General features: G+C 43.1%; 1 protein-coding gene across 4 annotated transcripts in view; it reads right to left on the reverse strand.

Moving 5' to 3' along the window:
• The window catches only part of LOC106610627 (ena/VASP-like protein), an 83,550-nt gene that overhangs the window by 33,220 nt on the left and 24,168 nt on the right, over nucleotides 1–26,162 (reverse strand). For 2 of the 4 annotated variants that reach the window (XM_082955594.1, XM_082955593.1), the window contains exons 2-4: nucleotides 20,483–20,651; nucleotides 19,915–20,122; nucleotides 4,529–4,586 (exon numbers count right to left, since the gene is read on the reverse strand). In XM_082955594.1, the coding sequence (XP_082811720.1) occupies nucleotides 4,529–4,586; nucleotides 19,915–20,122; nucleotides 20,483–20,651 (435 nt within the window). Of the gene's footprint in view, nucleotides 1–4,528; nucleotides 4,587–17,064; nucleotides 17,486–19,914; nucleotides 20,123–20,482; nucleotides 20,652–26,162 lie in introns of those variants that run through there. The other 2 variants (XM_082955595.1, XM_082955596.1) reach the window with 2 other exon arrangements.

Raw genomic sequence — 26,162 nt, forward strand, 5'->3', positions numbered from 1 at the left:
AAAACATTAGAGTGCACTAGGCTGGACCCTCGTTCTGAACTGCCGTACTTCTTAATTTCTCTAAAGAAAAACATCAACCAATTTCTAAAGATTGTTGACATCCAGTGGAAGCGGTAGGACCTGCAAGCAAGTGCCTTATAAATCTAGATACACATAGAAAACTCATTGAAAACACTGTCACCTCAACAACAACAAAAATCCTGGATGTTTTGTCCTCGGGGTTTCGCCTGCCAAATAAGTCCTGTTATACTCACAGACATAATTTTAACAGTTTAAGAAACTTTAGAGTGTTTTCTATCCAAATCTACCAATTATATGCATATCCTAGCTGGGCCTGAGTAGCAGGCAGTTTACTTTGGGCACGTTTTTCATCTGGACGTCAAAATACTGCCCCCTAGCCCAAAGAAGTTAAACTTGACCCCCCCCAAAACAATCTGGTTCAGACCCTTTCTTCTTTAAGGTTGCTGCTCCTATCGTCGCCAAGCCTGTCTCTCCTCTCTGGGGAGGTTCCCATTGCTTGGAATGCAGCCACGGCGTGTCATTTATTTAAAAGGGGAGATCAAGCTGATCCTAACTGTTATAAGGCCAATTTCGATTTTGCCCTTTTTATCAAAAATGTTGGAAAAACTTGTCAATAATTAAGTGACTGGCTTTCTTGATGTCTATAGTATGCTTTCGGGTATGTAATCTGGTTTCGGTTCAGGTTATGGATGTGTCACTGCAACCTTAAAGGTTGTAAATGATGTCAGCATTGCCCTTGACTAAGAAATGTTGGGCTGCTATTTTTATTGACTTGGCCAAAGCTTTTGATACGGTAGACCATTCCATTCTTGTGGGCCGGCTAAGGAGTTTTGGTATCTCTGAGGGGTCTTTGGCCTGGTTTGCTAACTACCTCTCTCAAAGAGTGCAGTGTATAAAGTCAGAACATCTGCCTTCTCAACCACTGCCTGTCACCAAGGGAGTACCCCACGCTCTTCTCAATTTACATCAACAACATAGCTCAAGCAGTAGGAAGCTCTCTCATTCATATGCAGATGATAGTCTTATACTCAGCTGGCCCCTCCCCGGATTTTGTGTTAAAAGCTCTACAACAAAGCTTTCTTAGTGTCCAACAAGCTTTCTCTGCCCTTAACCTTGTTCTGAACACCTCCAAAACAAAAGGTCACATGGTTTGGTAAGAAGAATGCCCCTTTCCCCACCGGTGTGATTACTACCTCTGAGGGTTTAGCGCTTGAGGTAGTCACCTCATACAAGTACTTTGGAGTATGGCTAGACGGTACTCAGCACATATCAAAGCTGCAGGCTAAGGTTACATCTAGACTTGCGTTTCCTCTATCGTAATCGCTCCTCTTTCACCACAGCTGCCAAACTAATTCTGATTCAGATGACCATCCTACCCATGCTAGATTACGGAGACGTAATTTATAGATCGGCAGGTAAGGGTGCCCTCGAGTGGCTAGATGTTCTTTACCATTCGACCATCAGATTTGCCACCAATGGCCTCCCAAGTGGCACAGTGGTCTAAGGCATTGCATCGCAGTGCTAGCTGTGCCACTAGAGATTCTGGTTCGAGTCCAGGCTCTGTCGCAGCCGGCCGCGACCGGGAGACCCATGGGACAGCACACAATTGGCCCAGCATCGTCCGGGTTAGGGGAGGGTTTGGCCGGCAGGGATGTTCTTGTCCCATCGTGTACTAGTGACTCTTGTCGCCAGGTGCACAGTGTTTCCTCCGACACATTGGTGCTTCCGGGTTATGCGGGCAGCGCGGCTTGGCTGGGTTGTGTTTTGGGGGACGCACGGCTCTCGACATTCGCCTCTCCCGAGTCCGTACGGGAGTTGCAGCGATGGGACAAGACTGTAATAACCAATTGGATACCACGAAATTGGGGAGAGAAATAAAAGATTTGCCACCAATGCTCCGTATAGGACACATCACTGCACTCAATACTCCTCTGTAAATAGGTCATATCTGTATACCCGTCACAAGACCCCACTGGTTGATGCTTATTTATAAAACCCTCTTAGGCCTCACTCCCCCCTATCTGAGATACCTACTGCAGCCCTCATCCTCCACATACAACACCCGTTCTGCCAGTCACATTCTGTTAAAGATCCCCAAAGCAGGGTCGCTCCTCTTTTTAGTTCGCTGCAGCTGGCGACTGGAACGAGCTGCAAAAAACTCTCAAACTGGAACGTTTTATCTCCATCTCTTAATTCAAAGACTCAATCATGGACAGTCTTACTGACAGTTGTGGCTGCTTCATGTGATTGTTGTATCCACCTTCTTGCCCTTTTCGCTGTTGTCTGTGCCCAATAATGTTTGTACCATGTTTTGTGCTGCAACCATGTTGTGCTTCTGTCACGTTGTGTTGCTACCATGTTGTTGTCATGTTGGGTTGCAACCATGCTGTGTTTTCATGTGTTGCTGCCATGCTATGTTGTCATCTTAGGTCTCTCTTTATGCAGTGTTGTGGTGTCTCTCTTGTCATGATGTGTTTTAAAAATTTTAACCCTGAGGGAGAAAAGGTTTGGTCGTGCCCTCTTCACGACTGTTTTGGTGTGTTTGGACCATGATAGTTCATTGTTGATGTTGACACCAAGGAACTTGAAACTCTCGACCTGCTCTACTACAGCCCTGTCGATGTTAAATGGGGGGCCTGTTCGGCCCGCCTTTCCTGTAGTCCACGATCAGCTCCTTTGTCTTGCTTACATTGAGGGAGAGGTTGTTGTCCTTGCACCACACTGCCAGCCTGTACTGCAGGGCCATCACCGGAGTTTCATAACATTTGGGTCCAAAATAGATAATCCTGTTCTAGATTGATACACTATATATATATATATATATATATATATATATATATATATATACACACAAAAGTACGTGGACAACCCTTTTATATTACTGGATTTAGCTATTTCAGCCACACTCGTTGCTGACAGGTGTATAAAATTGAGCACACCGCCATGCAATCTCCATAGACAAACATTCAAATGGCCTTATTGAAGAGCTCAGTGACTTTCAACATGGTACCGTCATAGGATGCCACCTTTTCAACAAGTCAGTTCAGCAAAATTCTGCCCTGCTAGAGCTACCACGGTCTGTGCTATTATTGTGTTGTGGAAATGTCTAGGAGCAACAACGGCTAAGCCGTGAAGTGGTACGCCACACAAGCTCACAGCGTCAGCACAATAACTGTTTGTCGGGAGCTTCATGAAATTTTTTTCCATGGACGAGCAGCCACACACAAGCCTAAGATCAGCACGCGCAATGCCAAGTGTCGGCTGGAGTGGTGTAATGTTCGCCACCATTGGAGCAGTGGAAATGCGTTCTCTGGATTGATGAATCACGCTTCACCATCTGGCAGTGCGATGGACGAATCTGGGTTTGGCGGATGCCAGGAGATCGCTACCTGCATGCCAGTCAAGTTCTTCCACACAGATCTCGACAAACCATTTCGGTATTGGTTTTTCCACAGAAAGTTTGAAGCACAGAATCGTCTAGTATGTCATTGTATGCTGTAGTTTTAAGAGTTCCAGCCACTGGAACTAAGGGGCCTAGCCCAAACCATGAAAAACAGCCCTTGACCATTATTCCTCCTCCACCAAACAGTTGGCACTATGCATTCGAGCAGGTAGCGTTCTCCTGGCATCCGCCAAACCCAGATTCGTCAGTCGGACTGCCAGATGGTGAAGCGTGACTCATCCCTCCAGAGTCCAATGGTGGCGAGCTTTATACCACTCCAGCCGACGATTGGAATTGTGCATAATTGAGGCTGCTCAGCTATGGAAACCCATTTCATGAAGCTTCCAAGTTGAGTCACATCTCTTCAGTAAGGACTTTCTATTGCCAATGTTTGTCTATGGAGATTGCATGGCTGTGTGCTTGATTTTATACACCTGTCAGCAACGGGTGTGGCTGAAATAGCTGAATCCACTAATTTGAAGTGGTGTCCACATACTTTTGTTTATATAGTCTATGTATTGGATAGTGACACAATCATTTGGGCCTTTTGGGCTTGGGCTCATTAAATGTTGTTAATGTCGAGCTCGGCTCATAAAATGTATTTAATATATGGCTCATCAGGCTCAGGTAGCATCAGGTTTGAATTTTCATGCTGATCAAAGCTCTAATCAAATCCAGACATTTATTTTCTTTTGAATGACACTTCTGGTTTTAGCGAAAAATACTGGGTTACGCAGGAGAAAAATTATTTATTCTCGGGATGGAACATTTGTAAAATACAGAGAAAATATTCAACCCTAATGTGAGTTTAGCACCTCTTTCCACTACTAGAGTGGACTAAGAACACAACACGAGCCACTGGATATGTGGTAGGCCTGATGTGTTTTGTACCCTTAAACAAACTACCTTCAGACAAATTAAATGAAGAACACTTTCAGTGATGTATACAAGCAAGTTTTCAAACCAGTTTCTTTATCAATGTCTTTGTTTTGTGAGTTCTATTGTGCACCACGCTTTATTTCTCATCACTATTTGGTGTTTTTATGAAGGTCAGAGGGGTCTTACCTCCTGTGTGCATCGGGGTCTTCTGAGGAGGGCCCATTTTTATGTTGGACAGCAGGGCCTGAGGTAAGGAACAGAAACAGATTTTTAGCTTTTAGAAAAAGACAACCTGTATGAAAGGACATATATTCTTGTGTATCGTTGGTGTTTGTGAATCATTTCTTCACACGCCACACCCTCCCCTGCAGTAATACAGATATATATTTAGCATATTGAATGTAGGCCTGAGGTTACATACAGTATAACAATAACCAACAGATACATAATGATGTAAGGGTCTGGTTCGCCTCAAGCGATAGTCACAACAAATGTTACGTTTTATGCACCCCTCATCACACTACTCAAGTACTGTATATGCTGTTACCTATTAAACAGTGCTTTATTGGTTTATTCAGATCCCCATTAGCTTTTGCCGAAGCTGCAGCTATTCTTCCTGGGGTCCACACAAAAACATAAAACACGACAAGTAACAAAACACTGATAGACAAGAACAATCACACACATTTAAATACAACGATATACAACTAAAGCATAATGTGTGTGTTAGAGTGTGTGTCAAATAGACTCCGGCAGCAGTGTCTATTTTGCCTGTGGGTCTGTCTTTTTACAACACTGAGCACATACTATACTGTATTTGTACAGTATATACAGTGCCTTGCGAAAGTATTCGGCCCCCTTGAACTTTTCGACCTTTTGCCACATTTCAGGCTTCAAACATAAAGATATAAAACTGTAATTTTTTTGTGAAGAATCAACAACAAGTGGGACACAATTATGAAGTGGAACGAAATTTATTGGATATTTCAAACTTTTTTAACAAAAAAAAACCTGAAAAATTGGCCGTGCAAAATTATTCAGCCCCTTTACTTTCAGTGCAGCAAACTCTCTCCAGAAGTTCAGTGAGGATCTCTGAATGATCCAATGTTGACCTAAATGACTAATGATGATAAATAGAATCCACCTGTGTGTAATCAAGTCTCCGTATAAATGCACCTGCTCTGTGATAGTCTCAGAGGTCCGTTTAAAGCGCAGAGAGCATCATGAAGAACAAGGAACACACCAGGCAGGTCCGAGATACTGTTGTGGAGAAGTTTAAAGCCGGATTTGGATACAAAAAGATTTCCCAAGCTTTAAACATTCCAAGGAGCACTGTGCAAGCGATAATATTGAAATGGAAGGAGTATCAGACCACTGCAAATCTACGAAGACCCGGCCGTCCCTCTAAACTTTCAGCTCATACAAGGAGAAGACTGATCAGAGATGCAGCCAAGAGGCCCATGATCACTCTGGATGAACTGCAGAGATCTACAGCTGAGGTGGGAGACTCTGTCCATAGGACAACAATCAGTCGTATACTGCACAAATCTGGCCTTTATGGAAGAGTGGCAAGAAGAAAGCCATTTCTTAAAGATATCCATAAAAAGTGTCGTTTAAAGTTTGCCACTAGCCACCTGGGAGACATTCCAAACATGTGGAAGAAGGTGCTCTTGTCAGATGAAACCAAAATGTAACTTTTTGGCAACAATGCAAAACGTTATGTTTGGCGTAAAAGCAACACAGCTCATCAAGTAATCCTTCTAACCCCCCCTTAAAAGATTTAGATGCACTATTGTAAAGTGGTTGTTCCACTGGATATTATAAGGTGAATGCACCAATTTGTAAGTCGCTCTGGATAAGAGCGTCTGCTAAATGACTTAAATGTAAATGTAAATCACCCTGAACACACCATCCCCACTGTCAAACATGGTGGTGGCAGCATCATGGTTTGGGCCTGCTTTTCTTCAGCAGGGGCAGGGAAGATGGTTAAAATTGATGGGAAGATGGATGGAGCCAAATACAGGACCATTCTGGAAGAAAACCTGATGGAGTCTGCAAAAGACCTGAGACTGGGACGGAGATTTGTCTTCCAACAAGACAATGATCCAAAACATAAAGCAAAATCTACAATGGAATGGTTCACAAATAAACATATCCAGGTGTTAGAATGGCCAAGTCAAAGTCCAGACCTGAATCCAATCGAGAATCTGTGGAAAGAACTGAAAACTGCTGTTCACAAACGCTCTCCATCCAACCTCACTGAGCTCGAGCTGTTTTGCAAGGAGGAATGGGCAAAAATTTCAGTCTCTCGATGTGCAAAACTGATAGAGACATACCCCAAGCGACTTACAGCTGTAATCTCAGCAAAAGGTGGCGCTACAAAGTATTAACTTAAGGGGGCTGAATAATTTGGCACGCCCAATTTTTCAGTTTTTTATTTGTTAAAAAAGTTAGAAATATTCAATAAATTTCGTTCCACTTCATGATTGTGTCCCACTTGTTGTTGATTCTTCACAAAAAATTACAGTTTTATATCTTTATGTTTGAAGCCTGAAATGTGGCAAAAGGTCGAAAAGTTCAAGGGGGCCGAATACTTTCGCAAGGCACTGTAGGTGCTGATATGGTGAGATGTGTCAATTTAGTTTAACAAGAAGTTGTGACAACCACAATATTGCTCATGGCTCTGCCTTTTCTAGTTGAATGTAAAAAAAAAAAAAGAATGACAATATGACTTAACAGCCAAAATAACCGCCTCAAATGCAGACAGGGCTTTGACAGGCAGCCAGTTAATTCCATAAATTGCATGCTGGGTCAAATGGCATGTGTCATCTCACAAGGGAAGTGTGTCCCTCCCCCGTCCTCCCTCTTGCTGCTACTGTGTATCCTCACGCACTCCTCTCCTCTAAATTCTCCTGAGAAAGACATAGGATTAGCCATGGCATGTCTTAGTTGTTGACATTAGGATATTAGCATTACCATGGTGTTCAATACATTAGCACTAGACATTATTAGTATGTCTTGCTTGTTTACATTGGAAGTGGTTTATTGTTGTCTGTCAGCTTATTTTGACATTAGGAATTATTTTACAAACATATGCCTGGTTTAGAACCTGCCCAGACATAAATGATGATACTGAGACTTTCTGAGACAGTCTTAATAAGTACAAGGAGTTGATGTCTGGAGTGGGGTGGATGCAGGGTAACCTGGTCCGAGATATGTTTGTGCTGTCTTGTCAACTCCTATGTGCTCATTGGCATGACAATGACCATAGGAGTTGGCTATCCAGTACAAGCAGATCTGGGACCAGGCTATGCGGGTAGGAATAGTCAGTTGTGAAACACACCACACATCACATGAGGTGCTATGCCTCTGCCCTGAAGAGACAGACTGTGTTTTTCCCCATAGCATGATTGATGTAAATCACAGGCATTTCCACAGGAAACCTCAACGAAACAGGGCCAGCAGCACCGTGGACCAGAATAGACCTGACCTGCCTTCCCCTCCTTCCCATACACATCTGGGTACAATTTCTACAGTGCATTCTGCATTCAACACAACAAATGCATGAATCCCAACCTTCCTTAAATCGCCAATCCTGAACCAGATTCAAGGGCAAACATGATTGTATTGAACATGATTGTATGAACATTTGAACATCTTGGCCATGTTCTGTTATAATCTCCACCTGGCACAGCCAGAAGAGGACTGGCCACCCCTCATAGCCTGGTTCCTCTCTAGGCCCTGGTTTTGGCCTTTCTAGGGAGTTTTTCCTGGCCACCGTGCTTCTACACCTGCATTGCTTGCTGTTTGGGGTTTTAGGGTGGGTTTCTGTACAGCACTTTGACATATCAGCTGATGTAAGAAGGGCTATATAAATACATTTGATTTGATTTATTGGATTGAATGTAATATTCTTAATTTCCATTGGGAAAAACGTCTAACTTCACCAGTCTTTGTCGAAAAATATTCAACACCAGGATCAACAATGACGGACATAGATGGACAATGGCCCAGTGCAAAACAAAATTGTAATTATGACATCATGGTGAAGTATACCAGACATTTTTAGACATCTTTTTAGTGACCAGATAACCAAAATAGGCCGTCTTTGCTTGAAGTCGTTACGACGTGCCTTGATGTCACTGTGGTAGTGTATACTGACTGGGGTACTGCATAGTGTGAACTAAGTGGTTACTGAGTCATACCCTACTGCCCCAACTGAGGATGAGACCCTATTCTGAGACCGAGCAATTAAAAAGGGCTATCCGGGAGACCATGTATTTCATATCAGGAATACAGAACAATAAACCCTTTGCAACACTTTGAGCACCCTTGGGTGTCATTTCTGCTGGGTGTGTTCGGCATGAGGGACACATGGAACATCTTTATATGGATACTGCTTACCCAGTGAGCACAAGATATTGAAAATACTTATTTTCAACCAAAAATACGTCTTTTCAACCTCAGAAACAGAGACGAGTCCCTACCATATCCAACCATTTGTAGGTTTGGAATCTTGGTTTGTTTTCAGAATTCGCTTGACATTACTGATGTATTCCAGTTGGCTTTAAAATACATTAATCTCATTCTTAATGAGCAACTAAGGCGAGGATGTTGGCTTCATTTGTGCTGATGGCTGTTTTTTAATAAGGCACTGTAACGCTTTCTAAAACCAGATTAATTCCCAATCCCAAACAGTCTTTCATGTTTCATCTCCCACAGTCATCATCTCATGAAGGGGAAATATTTTAATATTCTATCATCATCAAACAGAGCCAACCATAGGCGTCACATTTCTTCCACCTTTTTTCAGAAAATAGCACATAAATATAAATCATGCCCTACTGTACATTGTTTCATCACTACACTGCCTATGAGGAGTTTAGTTGTGTGTGTCCCTGTCTGTGTGTGTGCTGCTCTTCTTTGTTCTCTCAGCCTGCAGCTCTCTGATAGGTGATGTCTTGGGATGTTGTGTTCACATTCTTCTTGACACTACTCTGAACTCCCCTTGTTAGCAGCTGATAATTATCTGTAATGCTTTGTACCTAATGTTAGAACATATCCAGCTAGAGCTTATGTCATAAAACAGCCAAAATACTCATCATAATCGCCATTGAGGGCAGTAATCTATGATGGTGTCTGAGCCAGTTACTCCAACCTGATCTTTTCACGGTTTTGTTTGGAATACATGAAACCAAGAATTTGAACTATATACTGTATACTATTTGTGATCAAAGGAAACCACTGCAAAGCTAATATGCTATTTAGATTTAGATTATTGCACCTGTACATAGTCCATCTATAATTTAGCCCAAACAACTACCTCTTCCCCTACTGTATTTATTTATTTTGCTCCTTTGCACCACATTATTTCTATTTCTACTTTGCACTTTCTTCCACTGCAAATCTACCATTCCAGTGTTTTACTTGCTATATTATATTTACTTCGCCACCATGGCCTTTTTTGCCTTTACCCCCCTTATCTCACCTCATTTGCTCACTTTGTATATAGACTACACTGCTCAAAAAAATTAAGGGAACACTAAAATAACACATCCTAGATCTGAATGAAATAATCTTATTAAATACTTTTATCTTCACATAGTTGAATGTGCTGACAACAAAATCACACAAAAATAATCAATGGAAATCCAATTTATCAACCCATGGAGGTCTGGATTTGGAGTCACACTCAAAATTAAAGTGGAAAACCACACTACAGGCTGATCCAACTTTGATGTAATGTCCTTAAAACAAGTCAAATGAGACTTAGTAGTGTGTGTGGCCTCCACGTGCCTGTATGACCTCCCTACAACGCCTGGGCATGCTCCTGATGAGGTGGCGGATGGTCTCCTGTGGGATCTCCTCCCAGACCTGGACTAAAGCATCCGCCAACTCCTGGACAGTCTGTGGCGCAAAGTGGCGTTGGTGGATGGTGCGAGACATGATGTCCCAGATGTGCTCAATTGGATTCAGGTCTGGGGAACGGGCGGGCCAGTCCATAGCATCAATGCCTTCCTCTTGCAGGAACTGCTGACACACTCCAGCCACATGAGGTCTAGCATTGTCTTGCATTAGGAGGAACCCAGGGCCAACCGCACCAGCATATGGTCTCACAAGGGGTCTGAGGATCTCATCTCGGTACCTAATGGCAGTCAGGCTACCTCTGGCGAGCACATGGAGGGCTGTGCGGCCCCCCAAAGAAATGCCACCCCACACCATGACTGACCCACCGCCAAACCGGTCATGCTGGAGGATGTTGCAGGCAGCAGAACGTTCTTCACGGCGTCTCCAGACTGTCACGTCTGTCACATGTGCTCAGTGTGAACCTGCTTTCATCTGTGAAGAGCACAGGGTGCCAGTGGCGAATTTGCCAAACTTGGTGTTCTCTGGCAAATGCCAAACGACCTGCACGGTGTTGGGCTGTAAGCACAACCCCCACCTGTGGACGTCGGGCCCTCATACCACCCTCATGGAGTCTGTTTCTGACCATTTGAGCAGTCACATGCACATTTGTGGCCTGCTGGAGGTCATTTTGCAGGGCTCTGGCAGTGCTCCTCCTGCTCCTCCTTGCACAAAGGCAGAGGTAGCGGTCCTGCTGCTGGGTTGTGCCCTCCTACGGCCTCCTCCACGTCTCCTGATGTACTGGCCTGTCTCCTGGTAGCGCCTCCATGCTCTGGACACTAATGCTGACAGACACAGCAAACCATTTTGCCACAGCTTGCATTGATGTGCCATTCTGGATGAGCTGCACTACCTGAGCCACTTGTGTGGGTTGTAGACTCCGTCTCATGCTACCACTAGAGTGAAAGCACCGCCAGCATTCAAAAGTGACCAAAACATCAGCCAGGAAGCATAGGAACTGAGAAGTGGTCTGTGGTTACCACCTGCAGAACTACTCCTTTATTGGGGGTGTCTTGCTAATTGCCTATAATTTCCACCTGTTGTCTATTCCATTTGCACAACAGCATGTGAAATTTATTGTCAATCAGTGTTGCTTCCTAAGTGGACAGTTTGATTTCACAGAAGTGTGATTGACTTGGAGTTACATTGTGTTGTTTAAGTGTTCCCTTTATTTTTTTGAGCAGTATATATTATTGACTGTATGTTTGTTTTACTCCATGTGTAACTCTGTGTTGTTGTATGTGTCGAACTGCTTGCTTTATCTTGGCTAGGTCGCAATTGTAAATGAGAACTTGTTCTCAACTTGCCTACCTGGTTAAATAAAGGTGAAATAAATACAAATTTGATGCTATCTTTTGGTAGACATACTTTTGTAGCCACAAGGGATGCACGATATATTGGTGAACATATCGGTATCGGACGATATTAGCTAAAAAAGTCAACATCGGTATCGGCCCGATGTCTAGTTTAACGCCGATGTGCAAAACCGATGTCAAAGCTGCCGTACATACCTATATAATATAACATTTTGCGCAACACGTGCAACACAGCATTCCTAACCTAGTCCACAATGTCTGCTGTATGGATCGAGCATTCAACAAATCGAGCAGTCATTTGAAAGAGTAAGAACATTTCAGCGAGACAACTCAAAGGCAAAATCCATTAACGCCAAGATGATGTAATTCACTGCCCTTGACAATCAACCGTTCTCTGTCATGGGTGATGTTGGCTTTCGCCACTGGTCGAGCACCGGTACACACTACCAAGTGCCCTATTTTTCAGATGTTTCCCTACCGGAGTTACGCAGTAATACTAGCTTCACGGCATACTATGGAACGCCGTTTGGGTCTTTGCGTGTCAAAAAAGATACACGTCAAATAACACTATTTGACGCGTTAAATACGTTTGACATATCAAATAACACAGTTCTATTATAGAATGTTGTGTGTTCTGAATTTGCACATGCAAGCCAAGCACCACCACTTACTATCAGTAGCATTGTAAAAGCTGTACAAAAAAGTCTGCAAACAAGCAAACACCTGCCACGAACGATGTGTTTACAATACCGCGTTGGTAATAAAGCATTATTTGTTTGACCGCAACTTCTGGGGTAGCTAGCTAGCTTTAGCTTGGTACCTAGCTAGCACCAATACAACTAGCCTGAAAACAATGACCAGTAGAAACTGCAGTCAATTTCACTATTTTTAGCAATGATTTAGGAATTCTTGTGAGTAAGAATTAGCTAGGTAGCCACTTGTTGTTTGCCTAATGAAATTGAACTTCAGTTCATGAAAATAAATAGCTAGCCAGCTACTTAACCCTGTTGCTCAAAGCGAACATTATAAGCAGCCAGCTAGCTTCATCTGGCTAGTGAGGCTCGACCAGACTGTGTTGTGTTGTGAAGCTAGCCACAATTTTACCTCTTGGGGATGTCATTCGAAAATATAATGTTAAATTTCACTGCTATGCGGATGACACACAGCTGTACATTTCAATGAAACATGGTGAAGCCCCAAAATTGCCCTCACTAGAAGCCTGTGTCTCAGTCACAAGGAAGTGGATGGCTGCAAACTTTCTACTCTTAAACTCGGACAAAACAGAGATGCTTGTTCTAGGTCCCAAGAAACAAAGAGATCTTCTGTTGAATCTGACAATTAATCTGGATGGTTGTACAGTCGTCTCAAATAAAACTGTGAAGGACCTCGGCGTTACTCTGGACCCTGATGTCTCTTTTGAAGAACATATCAAGACTGTCTCAAGGACAGCTTTTTTCAATCTACGTAACATTGCAAAAATCAGAAACTTTCTGTCCAAAAATGACACAGAAAAATTAATCCATGCCTTTGTTACTAGGTTGGACTACTGCAATGCTCTACTTTCCGGCTACCCGGATAAAGCACTAAATAAACTTCAGTTAGTGCTAAATACGGCTGCTAGAATCCTGACTAGAACCAAAAAATTTGATCATATTACTCCAGTGCTAGCCTCCCTACACTGGCTTCCTGTTAAGGCAAGGGCTGATTTCAAGGTTTTACTGCTAACCTACAAAGCATTACATGGGCTTGCTCCGACCTATCTTTCCGATTTGGTCCTGCCGTTCATACCTACACGTACGCTACGGTCACAAGACGCGGGCCTACTAATTGTTCCTAGAATTTCTAAGCAAACAGCTGGAGGCAGGGCTTTCTCCTATAGAGCTCCATTTTTATGGAATGTGATTACCCAGTAAAGTTATTTTTAAATCTGGCATTACAGGTGCTTTCAAGAGATATTCATCTATAAATCTTAGAATGACAATATTACATTTTAAAAATGTTTTCGAATAGTAATTTAGTCAATTGTAGCTCTGTTTCATCGGATGCATTTGAGGGAAAATAGTTAGTCAACGTTACGCACCGATGTAAAATGCTGTTTTTATATATAAATACGAACTTTATCGAACAAAAGAATGCATGTATTGTGTAACATGATGTCCTAGGTGTGTCATCTGATGAAGATTGTCAAAGGTTAGTGCTGCATTTAGCTGTTTTTTGGTTATTTGTGATGCATGTGGTTGGTCTGAAAATGGCTATGTGGCTACTTTTACGATATACTCCTCTAACATAATCTAATGTTTTGCTTTTGCTGTAAAGCCTTTTTGAAATCTGACAACGTGGTTCGATTCAGGAGAGGTGTATCTATAAAACGATATAATTTGAAAAAAAAATTGAAATGGCGATATGATTTTTCGCTGGATGTCCGTCCCGAGGCCGCACAGGGGTTAAGTCTTTACTGAAGACATATCTCTTCAGTAGGTCCTATGATTAAGTGTAGTCTGGCCCAGGGGTGTAACGGTGAACGGAAAGGCTGGAGCAACGACCCGCCCTTGCTGTCTCTGCCTTGCCGGTTTCCCCTCTTTCCACTGGGATTCTCTGCCTCTACCCCTATTACGGGGGCTGAGTCACTGGCTTGCTGGTGTTCTTTCATGCCGTCCCTGGGAGGGGTGCGTCACTTGAGTGGGTTGAGTCACTGATGTGGTCTTCCTGTCTGTGTTGGTGCCCCCCCTTGGGCTGTGCCGTGGCGGAGATCTTTGTGGGCTATACTCGGCCTTGTCCCGGGATGGTATGTTGGTGGTTGGAGATATCCCTCCAGTGGTGTGGAGGCTGTGCTTTGGCAAAGTGGGTGGGGTTATATCCTACCTGTTTGGCCCTGTCCGGGGGTTTCATCGGATGGGGCCACAGTGTCTCCTGACCCCTCCTGTCTCAGCCTCCAGTATTTATGCTGCAGTAGTTTATGTGTCGGGGGGCTAGGGTCAGTCTTTCACATCTGGAGTATTTCTCTTGTCTTTTCCGGTGTCCTGTGTGAATTTAAATATGCTCTCTCTAAAACTCTCTCTCTTTCTATCTCTCGGAGGACCTGAGCCCTAGGACCATGCCTCAGGACTACCTGGCTTGATGACTCCTTGCTGTCCCCAGTTCACCTGGCCGTGCTGCTGCTCCTGTTCCAACTGTTCTGCCCGCAGCTATGGAACCCTGACCTGTTCACCGGACGTGCTACCTGTCCCAGACCTGCTGTTTTCAACTCTCTAGAGACAGCAGGAGCGGTAGAGATACTCTCAAAGATCGGCTATGAAAAAGCCAACTGACACTTACTCTTGTGTTACTGACTTGTTGCACCCTCGACAACTACTATGATTATTATTATTTGACCATGCTGGTCATTTATGTACATTTGAACATCTAGGCCATGTGCTGTTATAATCTCCACTCGGCACAGCCAGAAGAGGACTGGCCACCTCTCATAGCCTGGTTCCTCTCTAGGTTTCTTCCTAGGTTTTGGCCTTTCTAGGGAGTTTTTCCTATACACCGTGCTTCTACACCTGCATTGCTTGCTGTTTGGGGTTTTAGACTGGGTTTCTGTACAGCACTTTGAGATATCAGCTGATGTAAGAAGGGCTATTTGAATAAGGATTGGGCACAATAGTGGAATTTACGGTTTGCCTTCAAAATAAAAGTACCTCTTTCAAAGTGATGCAGAAGGTTACAATTGGTGGAATCATGCCATATTTAGACTAGATAATGTTAAACAAGGTTGGAATGTGAAGCAATGAAATGGGGTATCAGTCAACTCGGTGACACCCACAGAACACAACTGTGAAGAGTTTACGCAAATATTAGTGTTGTAGCTCTTATCGCGGGACTGTGAATCACCTCCCCAGTCAGCCTATTGGGTGTATTGGCATTCATATTGCACTGTACAGCTTTACCTAAGGATTGGGGATCAATGAAATGGGGTATCAGTCTACTCAATATATTTTTTCCCAATGTCCTCCTCAGAGTTATCATGTAATAACTAAGTAAAAAATGTATGAACATGTTAAATTATGTGACGTGTAGTCATAGTCAGGTCCTGATTGGTCAACAAGCTTATTTGACATATCTTTTTTGACACGCAAAGACCCAAATGGCGTTCCATAAAAATCCTGGTTGAGAATGAAACAGAACAAATAAACAACGAAATAGCACAGCAAGTAAGTGAAAGAAATAGGTTTTGATTATGTTTTAGTGGTAATGGGGACATACGTAAATGCCAACAAAATAACTTTTTGGTCTGTGTGTGTGTGTGTGTGTGTGTGTGTGTGTGTGTGTGTGTGTAACCTTTATTTAACTAGGCAAGTCAGTTAAGAACAAATTCTTATTTATTTACAATGACGGCCAAACCCGGACAATGCTGGGCCAATTGTGCGCCGCCCTATGGGTACTCCCAATCACGGCCGGATGTGATACAGCCTGGATTCGCACCAGGGACTGTGGTGACGCCTCATGCAGTGCCTTAGACCGCTGCGTCTGTGTGTGTGTTAACTATTTAACTGTACTAGAATGCTTAAGGCCCCTAACATTTTAAATATCGGTTATTGGTATCGGGTTTTTTGGCAAGGAAAATATTGGGTATCGGACAAAAATGTAATATCGGTACATCACTATTAGCCACTTACTTTCAGATCCAGACACAACAAGGTAACTAAACATAAGATACGTTGGTATTAGGCTGGTAAAGAGTTGCCTGATATTTAAAATACAACAATGTGGACCACTCTAGTCAATATCACTTGGCAACTGCAGCCTCACAGCCTAGCGACTGCACAATTAAAGGCTTTTAGATTAGTACACAATAGCCAACACCATTAACACAATCAAGGGTTATTATGAACGCTATACAACACATCTACAGATGTTAACAGGAAGGTTGTGTATTTGCCAAATGAGCTTAGCTAGTGCCTAATGTTGCACAGAGAGGCCTGACATGGTGAGGTGAGAGATAGTGACCCAGAGGAGTGCTAGGGCTTGATCAGGCCTGTGCACATTTAAGGACAGAAGCGCTCAAGGGACAAAACGAGGCCTGCTTTTTCTCACACTAACTCAGATGGTGTTTACCTAATTGCCTAAATGTGAGTTGAGTGAAATATGATGCTAATAAAACAGTATTCCAAACCTCAGGAGACACGTCTAAGCACCCTGTGGTGCTGTAGCCCCAAAACATGATCAAATATAAATGCTACTTTGCCCCTTAGGGCCACCATGGTGTTTCAGTGGTGATTAAATGGAAAACTTTCATTGGCAGTCAACAGAAATGCATACAACTTAAGCTTTACATGATTAGTGATGATTAACAGCTTACACATCTGCATAGTGATTTCCAGAACTTCACCTCCCTATTTTAGCCCTACAATGCCACCCAGAGAGGTGTTGCCAATTCCATCAGCCTCACATTCCCAGCAGCACCATCATGCAATAGATCACCCTGATTCCACCCCTCCCTCTATCACCTACTCTACTTACTGAGGGTGATCTTCGCAGAAGTGCACCTTCTGATAGTGGCTGGTGACATCTCCGGAGTAAGAATAATCGTGAGACCCTCTCTGCTGTTCTTACAATGTCTTTAGCAAGCTATTACTGTATGCATTATGCATACTAACTATGGCTTCTAGTTAGGCAGCTGGCCAGACTACTGGAATAGCATTAGCCACGAGTCGGTGATCCAACATGGGACCCCAGTAGCATGTATAAAGCAGGAGAATGCCTGCGACTGCGTTCCCTGGACCGAAGAAGCACCTTGGGTTTGCTTGAGGAGCCCCATAGCTCAGCTCACCTCCAACGTGGCCCACTCCGGTCACCTCAAAGTTTCCCCAAAAAAGGAGAGTGCCATGTGAGATTTGGCGGTCTAAGACAGTTTGGCTCCATGGGTATTTTAGCCAGGCTGTGCACCAATAGGAAGGCTAGGGGACGGAATGGAGCCGTCACCGGACTCCCCCTCCCAACAGCGTATAAGTAGCAGCCTGTAACAGGAGAGGCACAGGTGCTATTTGTTAAGTATGGGTAGAGTCAGGCAGGCTTCATATAAAGACCTCACTACATTTATGTTGTCATAAACTAGACAGAACCATACATCTCCTCTAACTACAGGTCTTTACATATATGTGTGCAAGTGTCTTTCCTGGCGTGATAGTGTTAATAGTTGTAATGGTTAGTTTGGATAGTGTTGCATTAGGCATGCAGTATTGTCACAACTGTCTGCAATCGGCCCTCATACTTTATGCTTAGATGACTAATGTCCAGGCTACTGAACATATCTGGCAGCCTGGGCCCTAGCCTGGGTTGTGTTCAGTAGGGAAAAACATTTTGAAACTAAGTGAAATGGGGATGTACAGTGAGGAAAACAGTATTTGATCCCCTGCTGATTTTGTACGTTTGCCCACTGACAAAGAAATGATCAGTCTATAATTTTTATGGTAGGTTTATTTGAACAGTGAGAGACAGAATAACAACAAAAAAATCCAGAAAAAACGAATGTCAAAAATGTTATGAAATGATTTGCATTGTAATGAGGGAAATAAGTATTTGACCCCTCTGCAAAACATGACTTAGTACTTGGTGGCAAAACCCTTGTTGGCAATCACAGAGGTCAGACGTTTCTTGTAGTTGGCCACCAGGTTTGCACACATCTCAGGAGGGATTTTGTCCCACTCCTCTTTGCAGATCTTCTCCAAGTCATTAAGGTTTCGAGGCTGACGTTTGGCAACTCGAACCTTCAGCTCCCTCGACAGATTTTCTATGGGATTAAGGTCTGGAGACTGGCTAGGCCACTCCAGGACCTTAATGTGCTTCTTATTGAGCCACTCCTTTGTTGCCTTGGCCGTGTGTTTTGTGTCATTGTCATGCTGGAATACCCATCCACGACCCATTTTCAATGCCCTGGCTGAGGGAAGGAGGTTCTTACCCAAGATTTGACGGTACATGGCCCCGTCCATCGTACCTTTGATGCGGTGAAGTTGTCCTGTCCCCTTAGCAGAAAAACACCCCATGTTTCCACCTCCATGTTTGACGGTGGGGATGGTATTCTTGGGGTCATAGGCAGCATTCCTCCTCCTCCAAACACGGCGAGTTGAGTTGATGCCAAAGAGCTCCATTTTGGTCTCATCTGACCACAACACTTTCACCCAGTTGTCCTCTGAATCATTCAGATGTTCATTGGCAAACTTCAGACGGGCATGTATATGTGCTTTCTTGAGCAGGGAGAACTTGCGGGCGCTGCAGGATTTCAGTCCTTCACGGCGTAGTGTGTTACCAATTGTGTGTGCTCCTAATCTCAGCTCGTTACCTGTATAAAAGACACCTGAGAGCCAGAAATCTTTCTGATTGAGAGGGGGTCAAATACTTATTTGACTCATTAAAATGCAAATCAATTTATAACATTTTTGACATGCATTTTTCAGGATTTTTTTGTTGTTATTCTGTCTCTCACTGTTCAAATAAACCTACCATTAAAATTATAGACTGATCATTTCTTTGTCAGTGGGCAAACATACAAAATCAGCAGAGGATCAAATACTTTTTTCCCTTACTGTACTATTTGAACTTGTCCAATAAGGCCTTTTAAATAATTTTCCGTGCAATAACATTTTTAAACATTTTGCTACAATGTGCCCTACTGAACACGACATAGGTCACTGAGTTTATAGTCTAGCAGGGTTCTATGGTTTGTTTTGTATTACCAATTTCCCACACACTGCTGAAAGATTTCACCCTGAGCCATACAGATATACTAGTTATGCCTCTGTTTTCACCTTAGAGCATTGATATCCAGCAGAGGGAGGTAGAACGGCGGCAGGTAGCCTCGTGGTTAGAGTGTTGGGCCAGTAACCAAAAGGTTGATAGATCAAATCCCCGAGCTGCCAAGGTAAAAATCTGTTGTTCTGCCCCTGAACAAGGCAGTTAACCCACTGTTCCTAGGCCGTCATTGTAAATAAGACTTTTTTCTTGCCTAGTAAAAAAAAAAAAAAAAAGAACTCAGTTGAGATCAACCCAGCAGCCAGACTGACTAGCTCCTACAGCCCTAATGTCATTGGCTGAACCAAGTGTAAACTGAAAAGGTTGAAATCCTTTCTGAAAATAGATTATATCTATAAGATATATTATCAACCTAAACATGTTCAACAAAATATTTTGTTGATCCAACAATCCTGGGATGAGAGTGGAGTTAAACTGGCCACAAATGACTGGATAAAAATATTAGCATTTTGACTGACAATTAGTAGCTAGCGTGTCGATTACAAAGGACAATTAACATTCATCAGTTTCAGCTACAGCCCAGCTAAACCCTTTGACTGTGACATAAACAGACTGACATACAGGTTACTGCCACACTGGAAAGGGTCCCACCTCCGTCTTGCGAGCTGAGCACATTGAGGGCAAACATCATGGCGGTAGAGAAGGTGGTGGCCTCCTCCTTGCTGGCGAAGTTGAGACCGTACACCTGCCTGGCATCACGCCACTGGTGGAAGGTGGGTGTGGCCTGATTATACTTCAGCCCCTTTACTATGGAGTAGTTGATCACTACCTGAGAGACAGACAGCCAATTACTCATCATTCATTCATTATTTGCCAAATACTATTGTCACCTTAGATCAGTGTACAAGATGGAATTCCATCAATAGTACCATAGAGATTACTGGTACATTTCAAAAACATTGTTTGCATTTTTATTTTTATCACAGTACTGAATTTGAAAGAGATTGTTCTTGCATAAGAGATGGACTCTATCTCTACTATTATCCTTAAGCCAGTGTGTGTGAAGAAGATGAATAGGCTGTCAGTGTGACATGTCTTCCCCCATATCTACGTCACATATGTAGGTCCATAGAAATTACTAGAACAGACAAATTCACCATAGCAATTGTGTGTGTGTGTGTGTGTGTACCTGCTGGTCCTGTATTTTGACCCCGACCACGCGGAAGGTGTTGTTGGCTGTGTTGTGGTAGATGTTGATGCGGCTGAAGCCCTGTTGTCCCGGCTTGATTGGCACCCACTTCTTACTGGTGTCATCGTACACCATGACCGAGGCGCGGGCTTGGCAGATACTCTGTTCACTGTGGAGGAGGAAGACACAAGGGTTAGAGGTCAACAAAAAAGACATAGGGTTAATGTAAAAAAAAAAAATCCTCAATTTCACCTGTTCTGGCAATGTTTATTTTTAGGTTGCAGGGAGGTTCTGAGAACGTTTTACTCTGGTTCCTTGAAAGTTTCCCTGGGAGGTTTTATTAACGCAGGACCGACTTTGGAAAACCCTGATTTAAGAGTATGAATAACAATATGGTGTGATATTCCTGACAGCATGACAGGGTATTGATGTTTCACACATAGAGCACTAAAAGGTGAGATTGGTTTATGCCCTCAGGGGACTGTGAAGTGACAAAAAGTTTTAAAATGTTCACCTTGAATACCAAAGGGACAGCGAAGCTCTGCTATTTGAGTTAACTGCTTTAAATAATTATCTTACTCAGCTACTTCAGGTGACCCAAAATTCTTAGTCTTTATTGTACAGACTGGCAAAATAGCACTGCATTCACAGCTGTCATTTCCAGACACCAATTCTTAAAGGAAATATTTTGCAAAGTGGGTGCCTCAATATAGAAAGCCTTTTCAATATCCAAAATAAGTATTTAAAATATCGCAGCTAAATCAAGATTCCACCAGAGACAGACAATGGGTCATCTTGACTCTAAGGCCCCTAGGACATCACTAGCATTCAAATGCCAGCATGTGGACTTCCTCTGTGATCTCCTTCCTCCCTAGGAGGTGGAGAACATGGAGACTGACACTTCAGCCATGTCTCAGCACAGCGAATGGGTGAGGCAGTACGAGTGCAGGATTCAGAACCTCTTGTACCAACATCTACTACCGTTTTCACACTATTGTGCCATCCCGAACCGAACAGCTCAGTTAGTTTATTTTCACACTGTCCTTTACCAGCACAGTTCTAGCAACTATGGCAGATATGTAATCAGGCCAGCGCAGTACACTACAACAATATTAGAGGGTCAGGCTCTGAAAGAATGCCACAGGACAGAGACTGACAGCTGTCCCTCCTTGATTACTAACCTACTGTAAGCCTGGCACTGACACATTCTCACTACTCTTCAGTATCAACCATCAGACAGTCATCACACAACCAGTCACCATTACTATCCTTGCAAGTGCTTTTCAAATTCAATTGAAGCGCAGTGTGGTAATCAATCAATTACAGATAATCTAAAAATCCAATAATTGCACAGTAAGTCCTTGAGGAGACATTGAACATGCAATCGGATATAGCACGTTTGGTTTACCCTTTATGTGACATCTCAGCCAGTTAGCGCAGCTGTGCTTCATTTGAGGTTTTGAGTGAGGTTTAGTTTGACACAGTAGGTGAAATAATATCTCAGCAAAAGAAGCAAAGGCTAACAGCTAATAACTAAAGGCTAACAGCAATAAATGGAGGAGAAGGTTTGAGAGCATCTTCATTTACCACATTCAAAATAGGGAAGTCTTGGGCTCAATTGAGTCAATAACTCAATCAATATGGAATCAATAAAAGCCATTCAAATAAATCCAAAATTAGCAAAACCTTACAGAAAACAACCTTATGCCTCTCTGGTATCCTGGCAACCACAGGTAGACCCCAACATGTTTTAGACTCAACTGTGGGCATAGTTCACCAGTCATCTTACTCAGTCAAGTAGGACTTAGCAATGGAGGATATCCCGAGTCAACACATGATGGATTTCCTTACTCAAAGCTTTCAAAGACATTACTGGGACTTAGACCATAACGATATATTCTATCTGGTTCTAAATTGAGTTGGGCTCAATCTAACCACATAACAGGCGCTTCTACACAGTACAGAGACCACCCATGTCCCTGAGGAGATACTCAGTTCTTTAGTGTCTGACAGATCCCCTTACAAAAACAAGCCCTATTTCTGGAGTCATTTGGGGTCGAGGGTTTATATGCCTTCTCTGTGAAGCATTGGTTTCAGTGCCCCACCAGGCTAAGTCAGAAATAAAGCATAGCGCCGTCAATTTGTCTGACTGACATTGCTCAATCATCGCATGTGATGCAACTGAAAGCTTAACGACTGTAGGCTCCTCGAATGTCACTGGGGCCGAGCTCCTTGCCATCCAGGACCTCTTACCAGGCGGTGTCAGAGGAAGGCCCCAACAATTGACAGACTCCAGCCACCCAAGTCATAGACTGTTCTCTCTGCTACCGCACGACAAGTGGTACCGGAGCGTCCAAGTCTGGGACCAATAGGCTCCTGAACAGCTTCTACCCACAAGCCATAATACTGCTGAACAGGTAATCAAATACCTACCCAGACTTTTTTTTTTTCCACTGACACTATGCACACACACACTTCTGCTACATTGTCACTCCAACACACACACACACACACACACACAGACACCACACACACACACACTTCTGCTACATTGACACTCCAAGACACACACACACACACACACACACACACACACACACACACACGCTGCTGCTACTCTGTTTATTATCTATCCTGATTGCCTAGTGACTTTTACCCCTACCTACATGTAGATATTACCTCAATCACCTCAACTACCTCGTAACCCCAGCACATTAAATCGGTACCGGTACTCCTTGTATAGCCTCGTTATTGTTATTTTATGGCATTTCAATTATTATTTTTTTGGGGTGCAAATGTTCACAGTTTTTCGGACTTTTTTTATTTTATTTGATGTAGGCTAGTCACTCTCAATTCAGATTCCTGTCTTCTACCACTACAGAAGATAGTGCTATTGTAAACACATTAGAGCTATGAATATAATTTGGGGTTATGACCACTCTTAATGAGGATACTTGCTGTACAACAACCACATGTGTCACGCCCTGATCTGTGTCACCTGTCCTTGTGCTCGTTTCCATCCCCTCCAGGTGTCGCCCATCTTCCCCACTTATCCTCTGGGTATTTATACCTGTGTTTTCTGTCTGTCTGTGCCAGTTCGTCTTGTTTGTCAAGCTTACCGGTGCTTGTTCCTGTCAGCGCCAGTCTTTCGCCAGCCTCGCTTTTTCTCGTCCTCTTGGTTTTTGACCCTTGCCTGTCCTGACCCTGTACCCGCCCGCCCGACCACTCTGCCTGTCCCTGAACCTGCCTGCCGTCCTGTACCTTTGCTCCTACTCTGGATTATCGACCCCTGCCTGCCTTGACCTGTCGTTTGCCTGCCCCTGTTACAATAAACATTGGTTACGTCACACAATCTGCACTTGGGTCTTACCTTGCTTCCTGATAACATGCTTTACAAGAGACACAGATCTCTTATTAATAGTCATCTGACACTAGCGGCTGTCTCCAAAGCCATTTTTAAAGAACTCAAATACTTTGCAGTCGCTGGGGACGTAGAAATAACTTAGAGAAAAGGGCAGCCTGACAAATACAACTGCAAGTCAGGGTGACAGAGTGGGCAATGACTACATGACACAATGGGAATGGTCAAATCATACAGACTGCAAACTCATGCACTGCCCCTGACGAACTATGAGCATCACACTTTAGCACGATGGTAACAGTATTTGCACTGGAACTAATACAAAGGCCTAGTCATACAACTGCAGCACATCTTTAACACATTCTATATTGGGTTAGCCTACACTGACTGGTTTGTGGTTAGAGAATGCAAATATTAGCACTTGGTGGTAGTGGCTGTGTATACAAACGCCAACATCTTCCTGATCCAAGACCGGTTCTCATAGGTTGCATACTGCACTGCACCTACAAATCATAAACAGTATACAACGAGCTCAAAATATTGGGACAGTGACAAATGTTTTTTTGTTTGTTTTGGCTCTGTACTCCAGCACTTTGGATTTGAAATGATACGATGGCTATGAGGTTAAGGTGCATACTGTCAGCTGAGGGTAGTTTCTTCCATATCGGGTGAATCGTTTAGAAATTACAGCACTTTTTGTACATAGTTCTCCCATTCTAGGGGACCAAAAGTATTGGGACAAATTCACTTGTGTATTAAAGTAGTAAAAAGTTAAGTATTTGGTCCCACATTCATAGCACACACCGACTACATCAAGCTTGTGTGTTGGATGCATTTGCTGTTTGTTTTGGTTGTGTTTCAGATTATTTTGTGCCCAATAGAAATGAATAAAAAAGAATGTATTGTGTCATTTTGGAGTCACTTTTATTGTAAATAAAAATTGAATATGTTTCTAAACACTTCTACATTAATGTGGATGCTACCATGATTACGGATAATCCTGAATGAATCGTGAATAATGATGAGTGAGAACGTTACAGATGCACAAATATCATGATTGCATCCACATTAATGTAGAAGTTAAGTGAGGACGTAAGTGGCGACTGTGGCTCTCCATGTCAGTCACTATGGGCTTAAACTCTGTCGGTCTTCCTTATACTCAAGACTACACCTTTAAAAAATGGATAAGCACTTCATGTCCAAGTCATGAATAAAAGTCAAAATATTGATAAAAAACACAAATTAACAGAATTATCAGGGGAACAAAACAGACAATAATATGGGGTCTTTGTTTCTAAACACCCCTGAATAATTAAATGGCCATTGACAGGCTGTGTGTGTGTGTAATATCTACTGGAGACTGTGTGACTTATTTTGTTTTAAGGAACATCCATTCAATATAACACTCAAAACAATATAGCCAGTCAATAACAATGTAGTTAAATACAATTAAAATCACCCCTGTAACTGTGTAAGTGTATAGGCCTATCCCACTGAGCAAAACCAGTTGAAAATACATACTTTCAACCAGTTTTGCAGTTGAAATGACATATTTACAACCAGTTTTGCTTACTGGGATTGGACAGGAGTGCTCAGACACATCACAATTATAATATGGTATTTGCTTTTTCTTTGGGGATACCTTGAAATAGCTATTACACAGAGGTAGTACAACATCCATTACGATGGCTTATAAGGATCTTGAGGCAGAAGTTGTGATAATGCTAGCCTCCAGACATGTTCTAGCTAGACGAGTGGGAGTGAGATGCTGGATGGAGGCTTCTGCTACATTGAGTGCTTAACCATGTCAAATAAGCCTCATGGGTGAGCTGGATAAAGGAGGCCACCATGTTTCTAGCCTTTTGAATTAAGCAAGCTCTGCCCCTACACACACACACATTAAGCAAGCCTCTGCTGTACAAGCCTCTGCTGTACATACACCCACACGCACATACACAGGGTCTTTCATGTAACATGGATGTTGGGTTTCGGTGTAATGTACTGAATGTACCCCCATCCATTAGCTGGGTACTTTCTGGTAGTACAGTTCTGGGATGTATTCACTAGGAACCAAACGGAAGCAAACGGCAGAAACAGGGATGTACTAACCTGAACTTGTCCAGTAAGAAACGCTATTTTTCGTTGCAAACCGTTTTTAGTTGCAAAAGTTTTTACAACGGTGTGCACAATCCTGGTTGGCCGGCTTTGTCCAGGAATACCCAAATTGGGGATGGGTTAAATTAATAGTAAGGTAACGGGCAGCGTTTTTCTAAAAGCAGGATGCCGGTTTGGCACAGAAGTTGTTGGCCTAATTTCCCC

Source organism: Salmo salar, chromosome 09 (assembly GCF_965601325.2).
Source record: "Salmo salar chromosome 09, fSalSal1, whole genome shotgun sequence".
Lineage (NCBI taxonomy): Eukaryota > Metazoa > Chordata > Actinopteri > Salmoniformes > Salmonidae > Salmo > Salmo salar.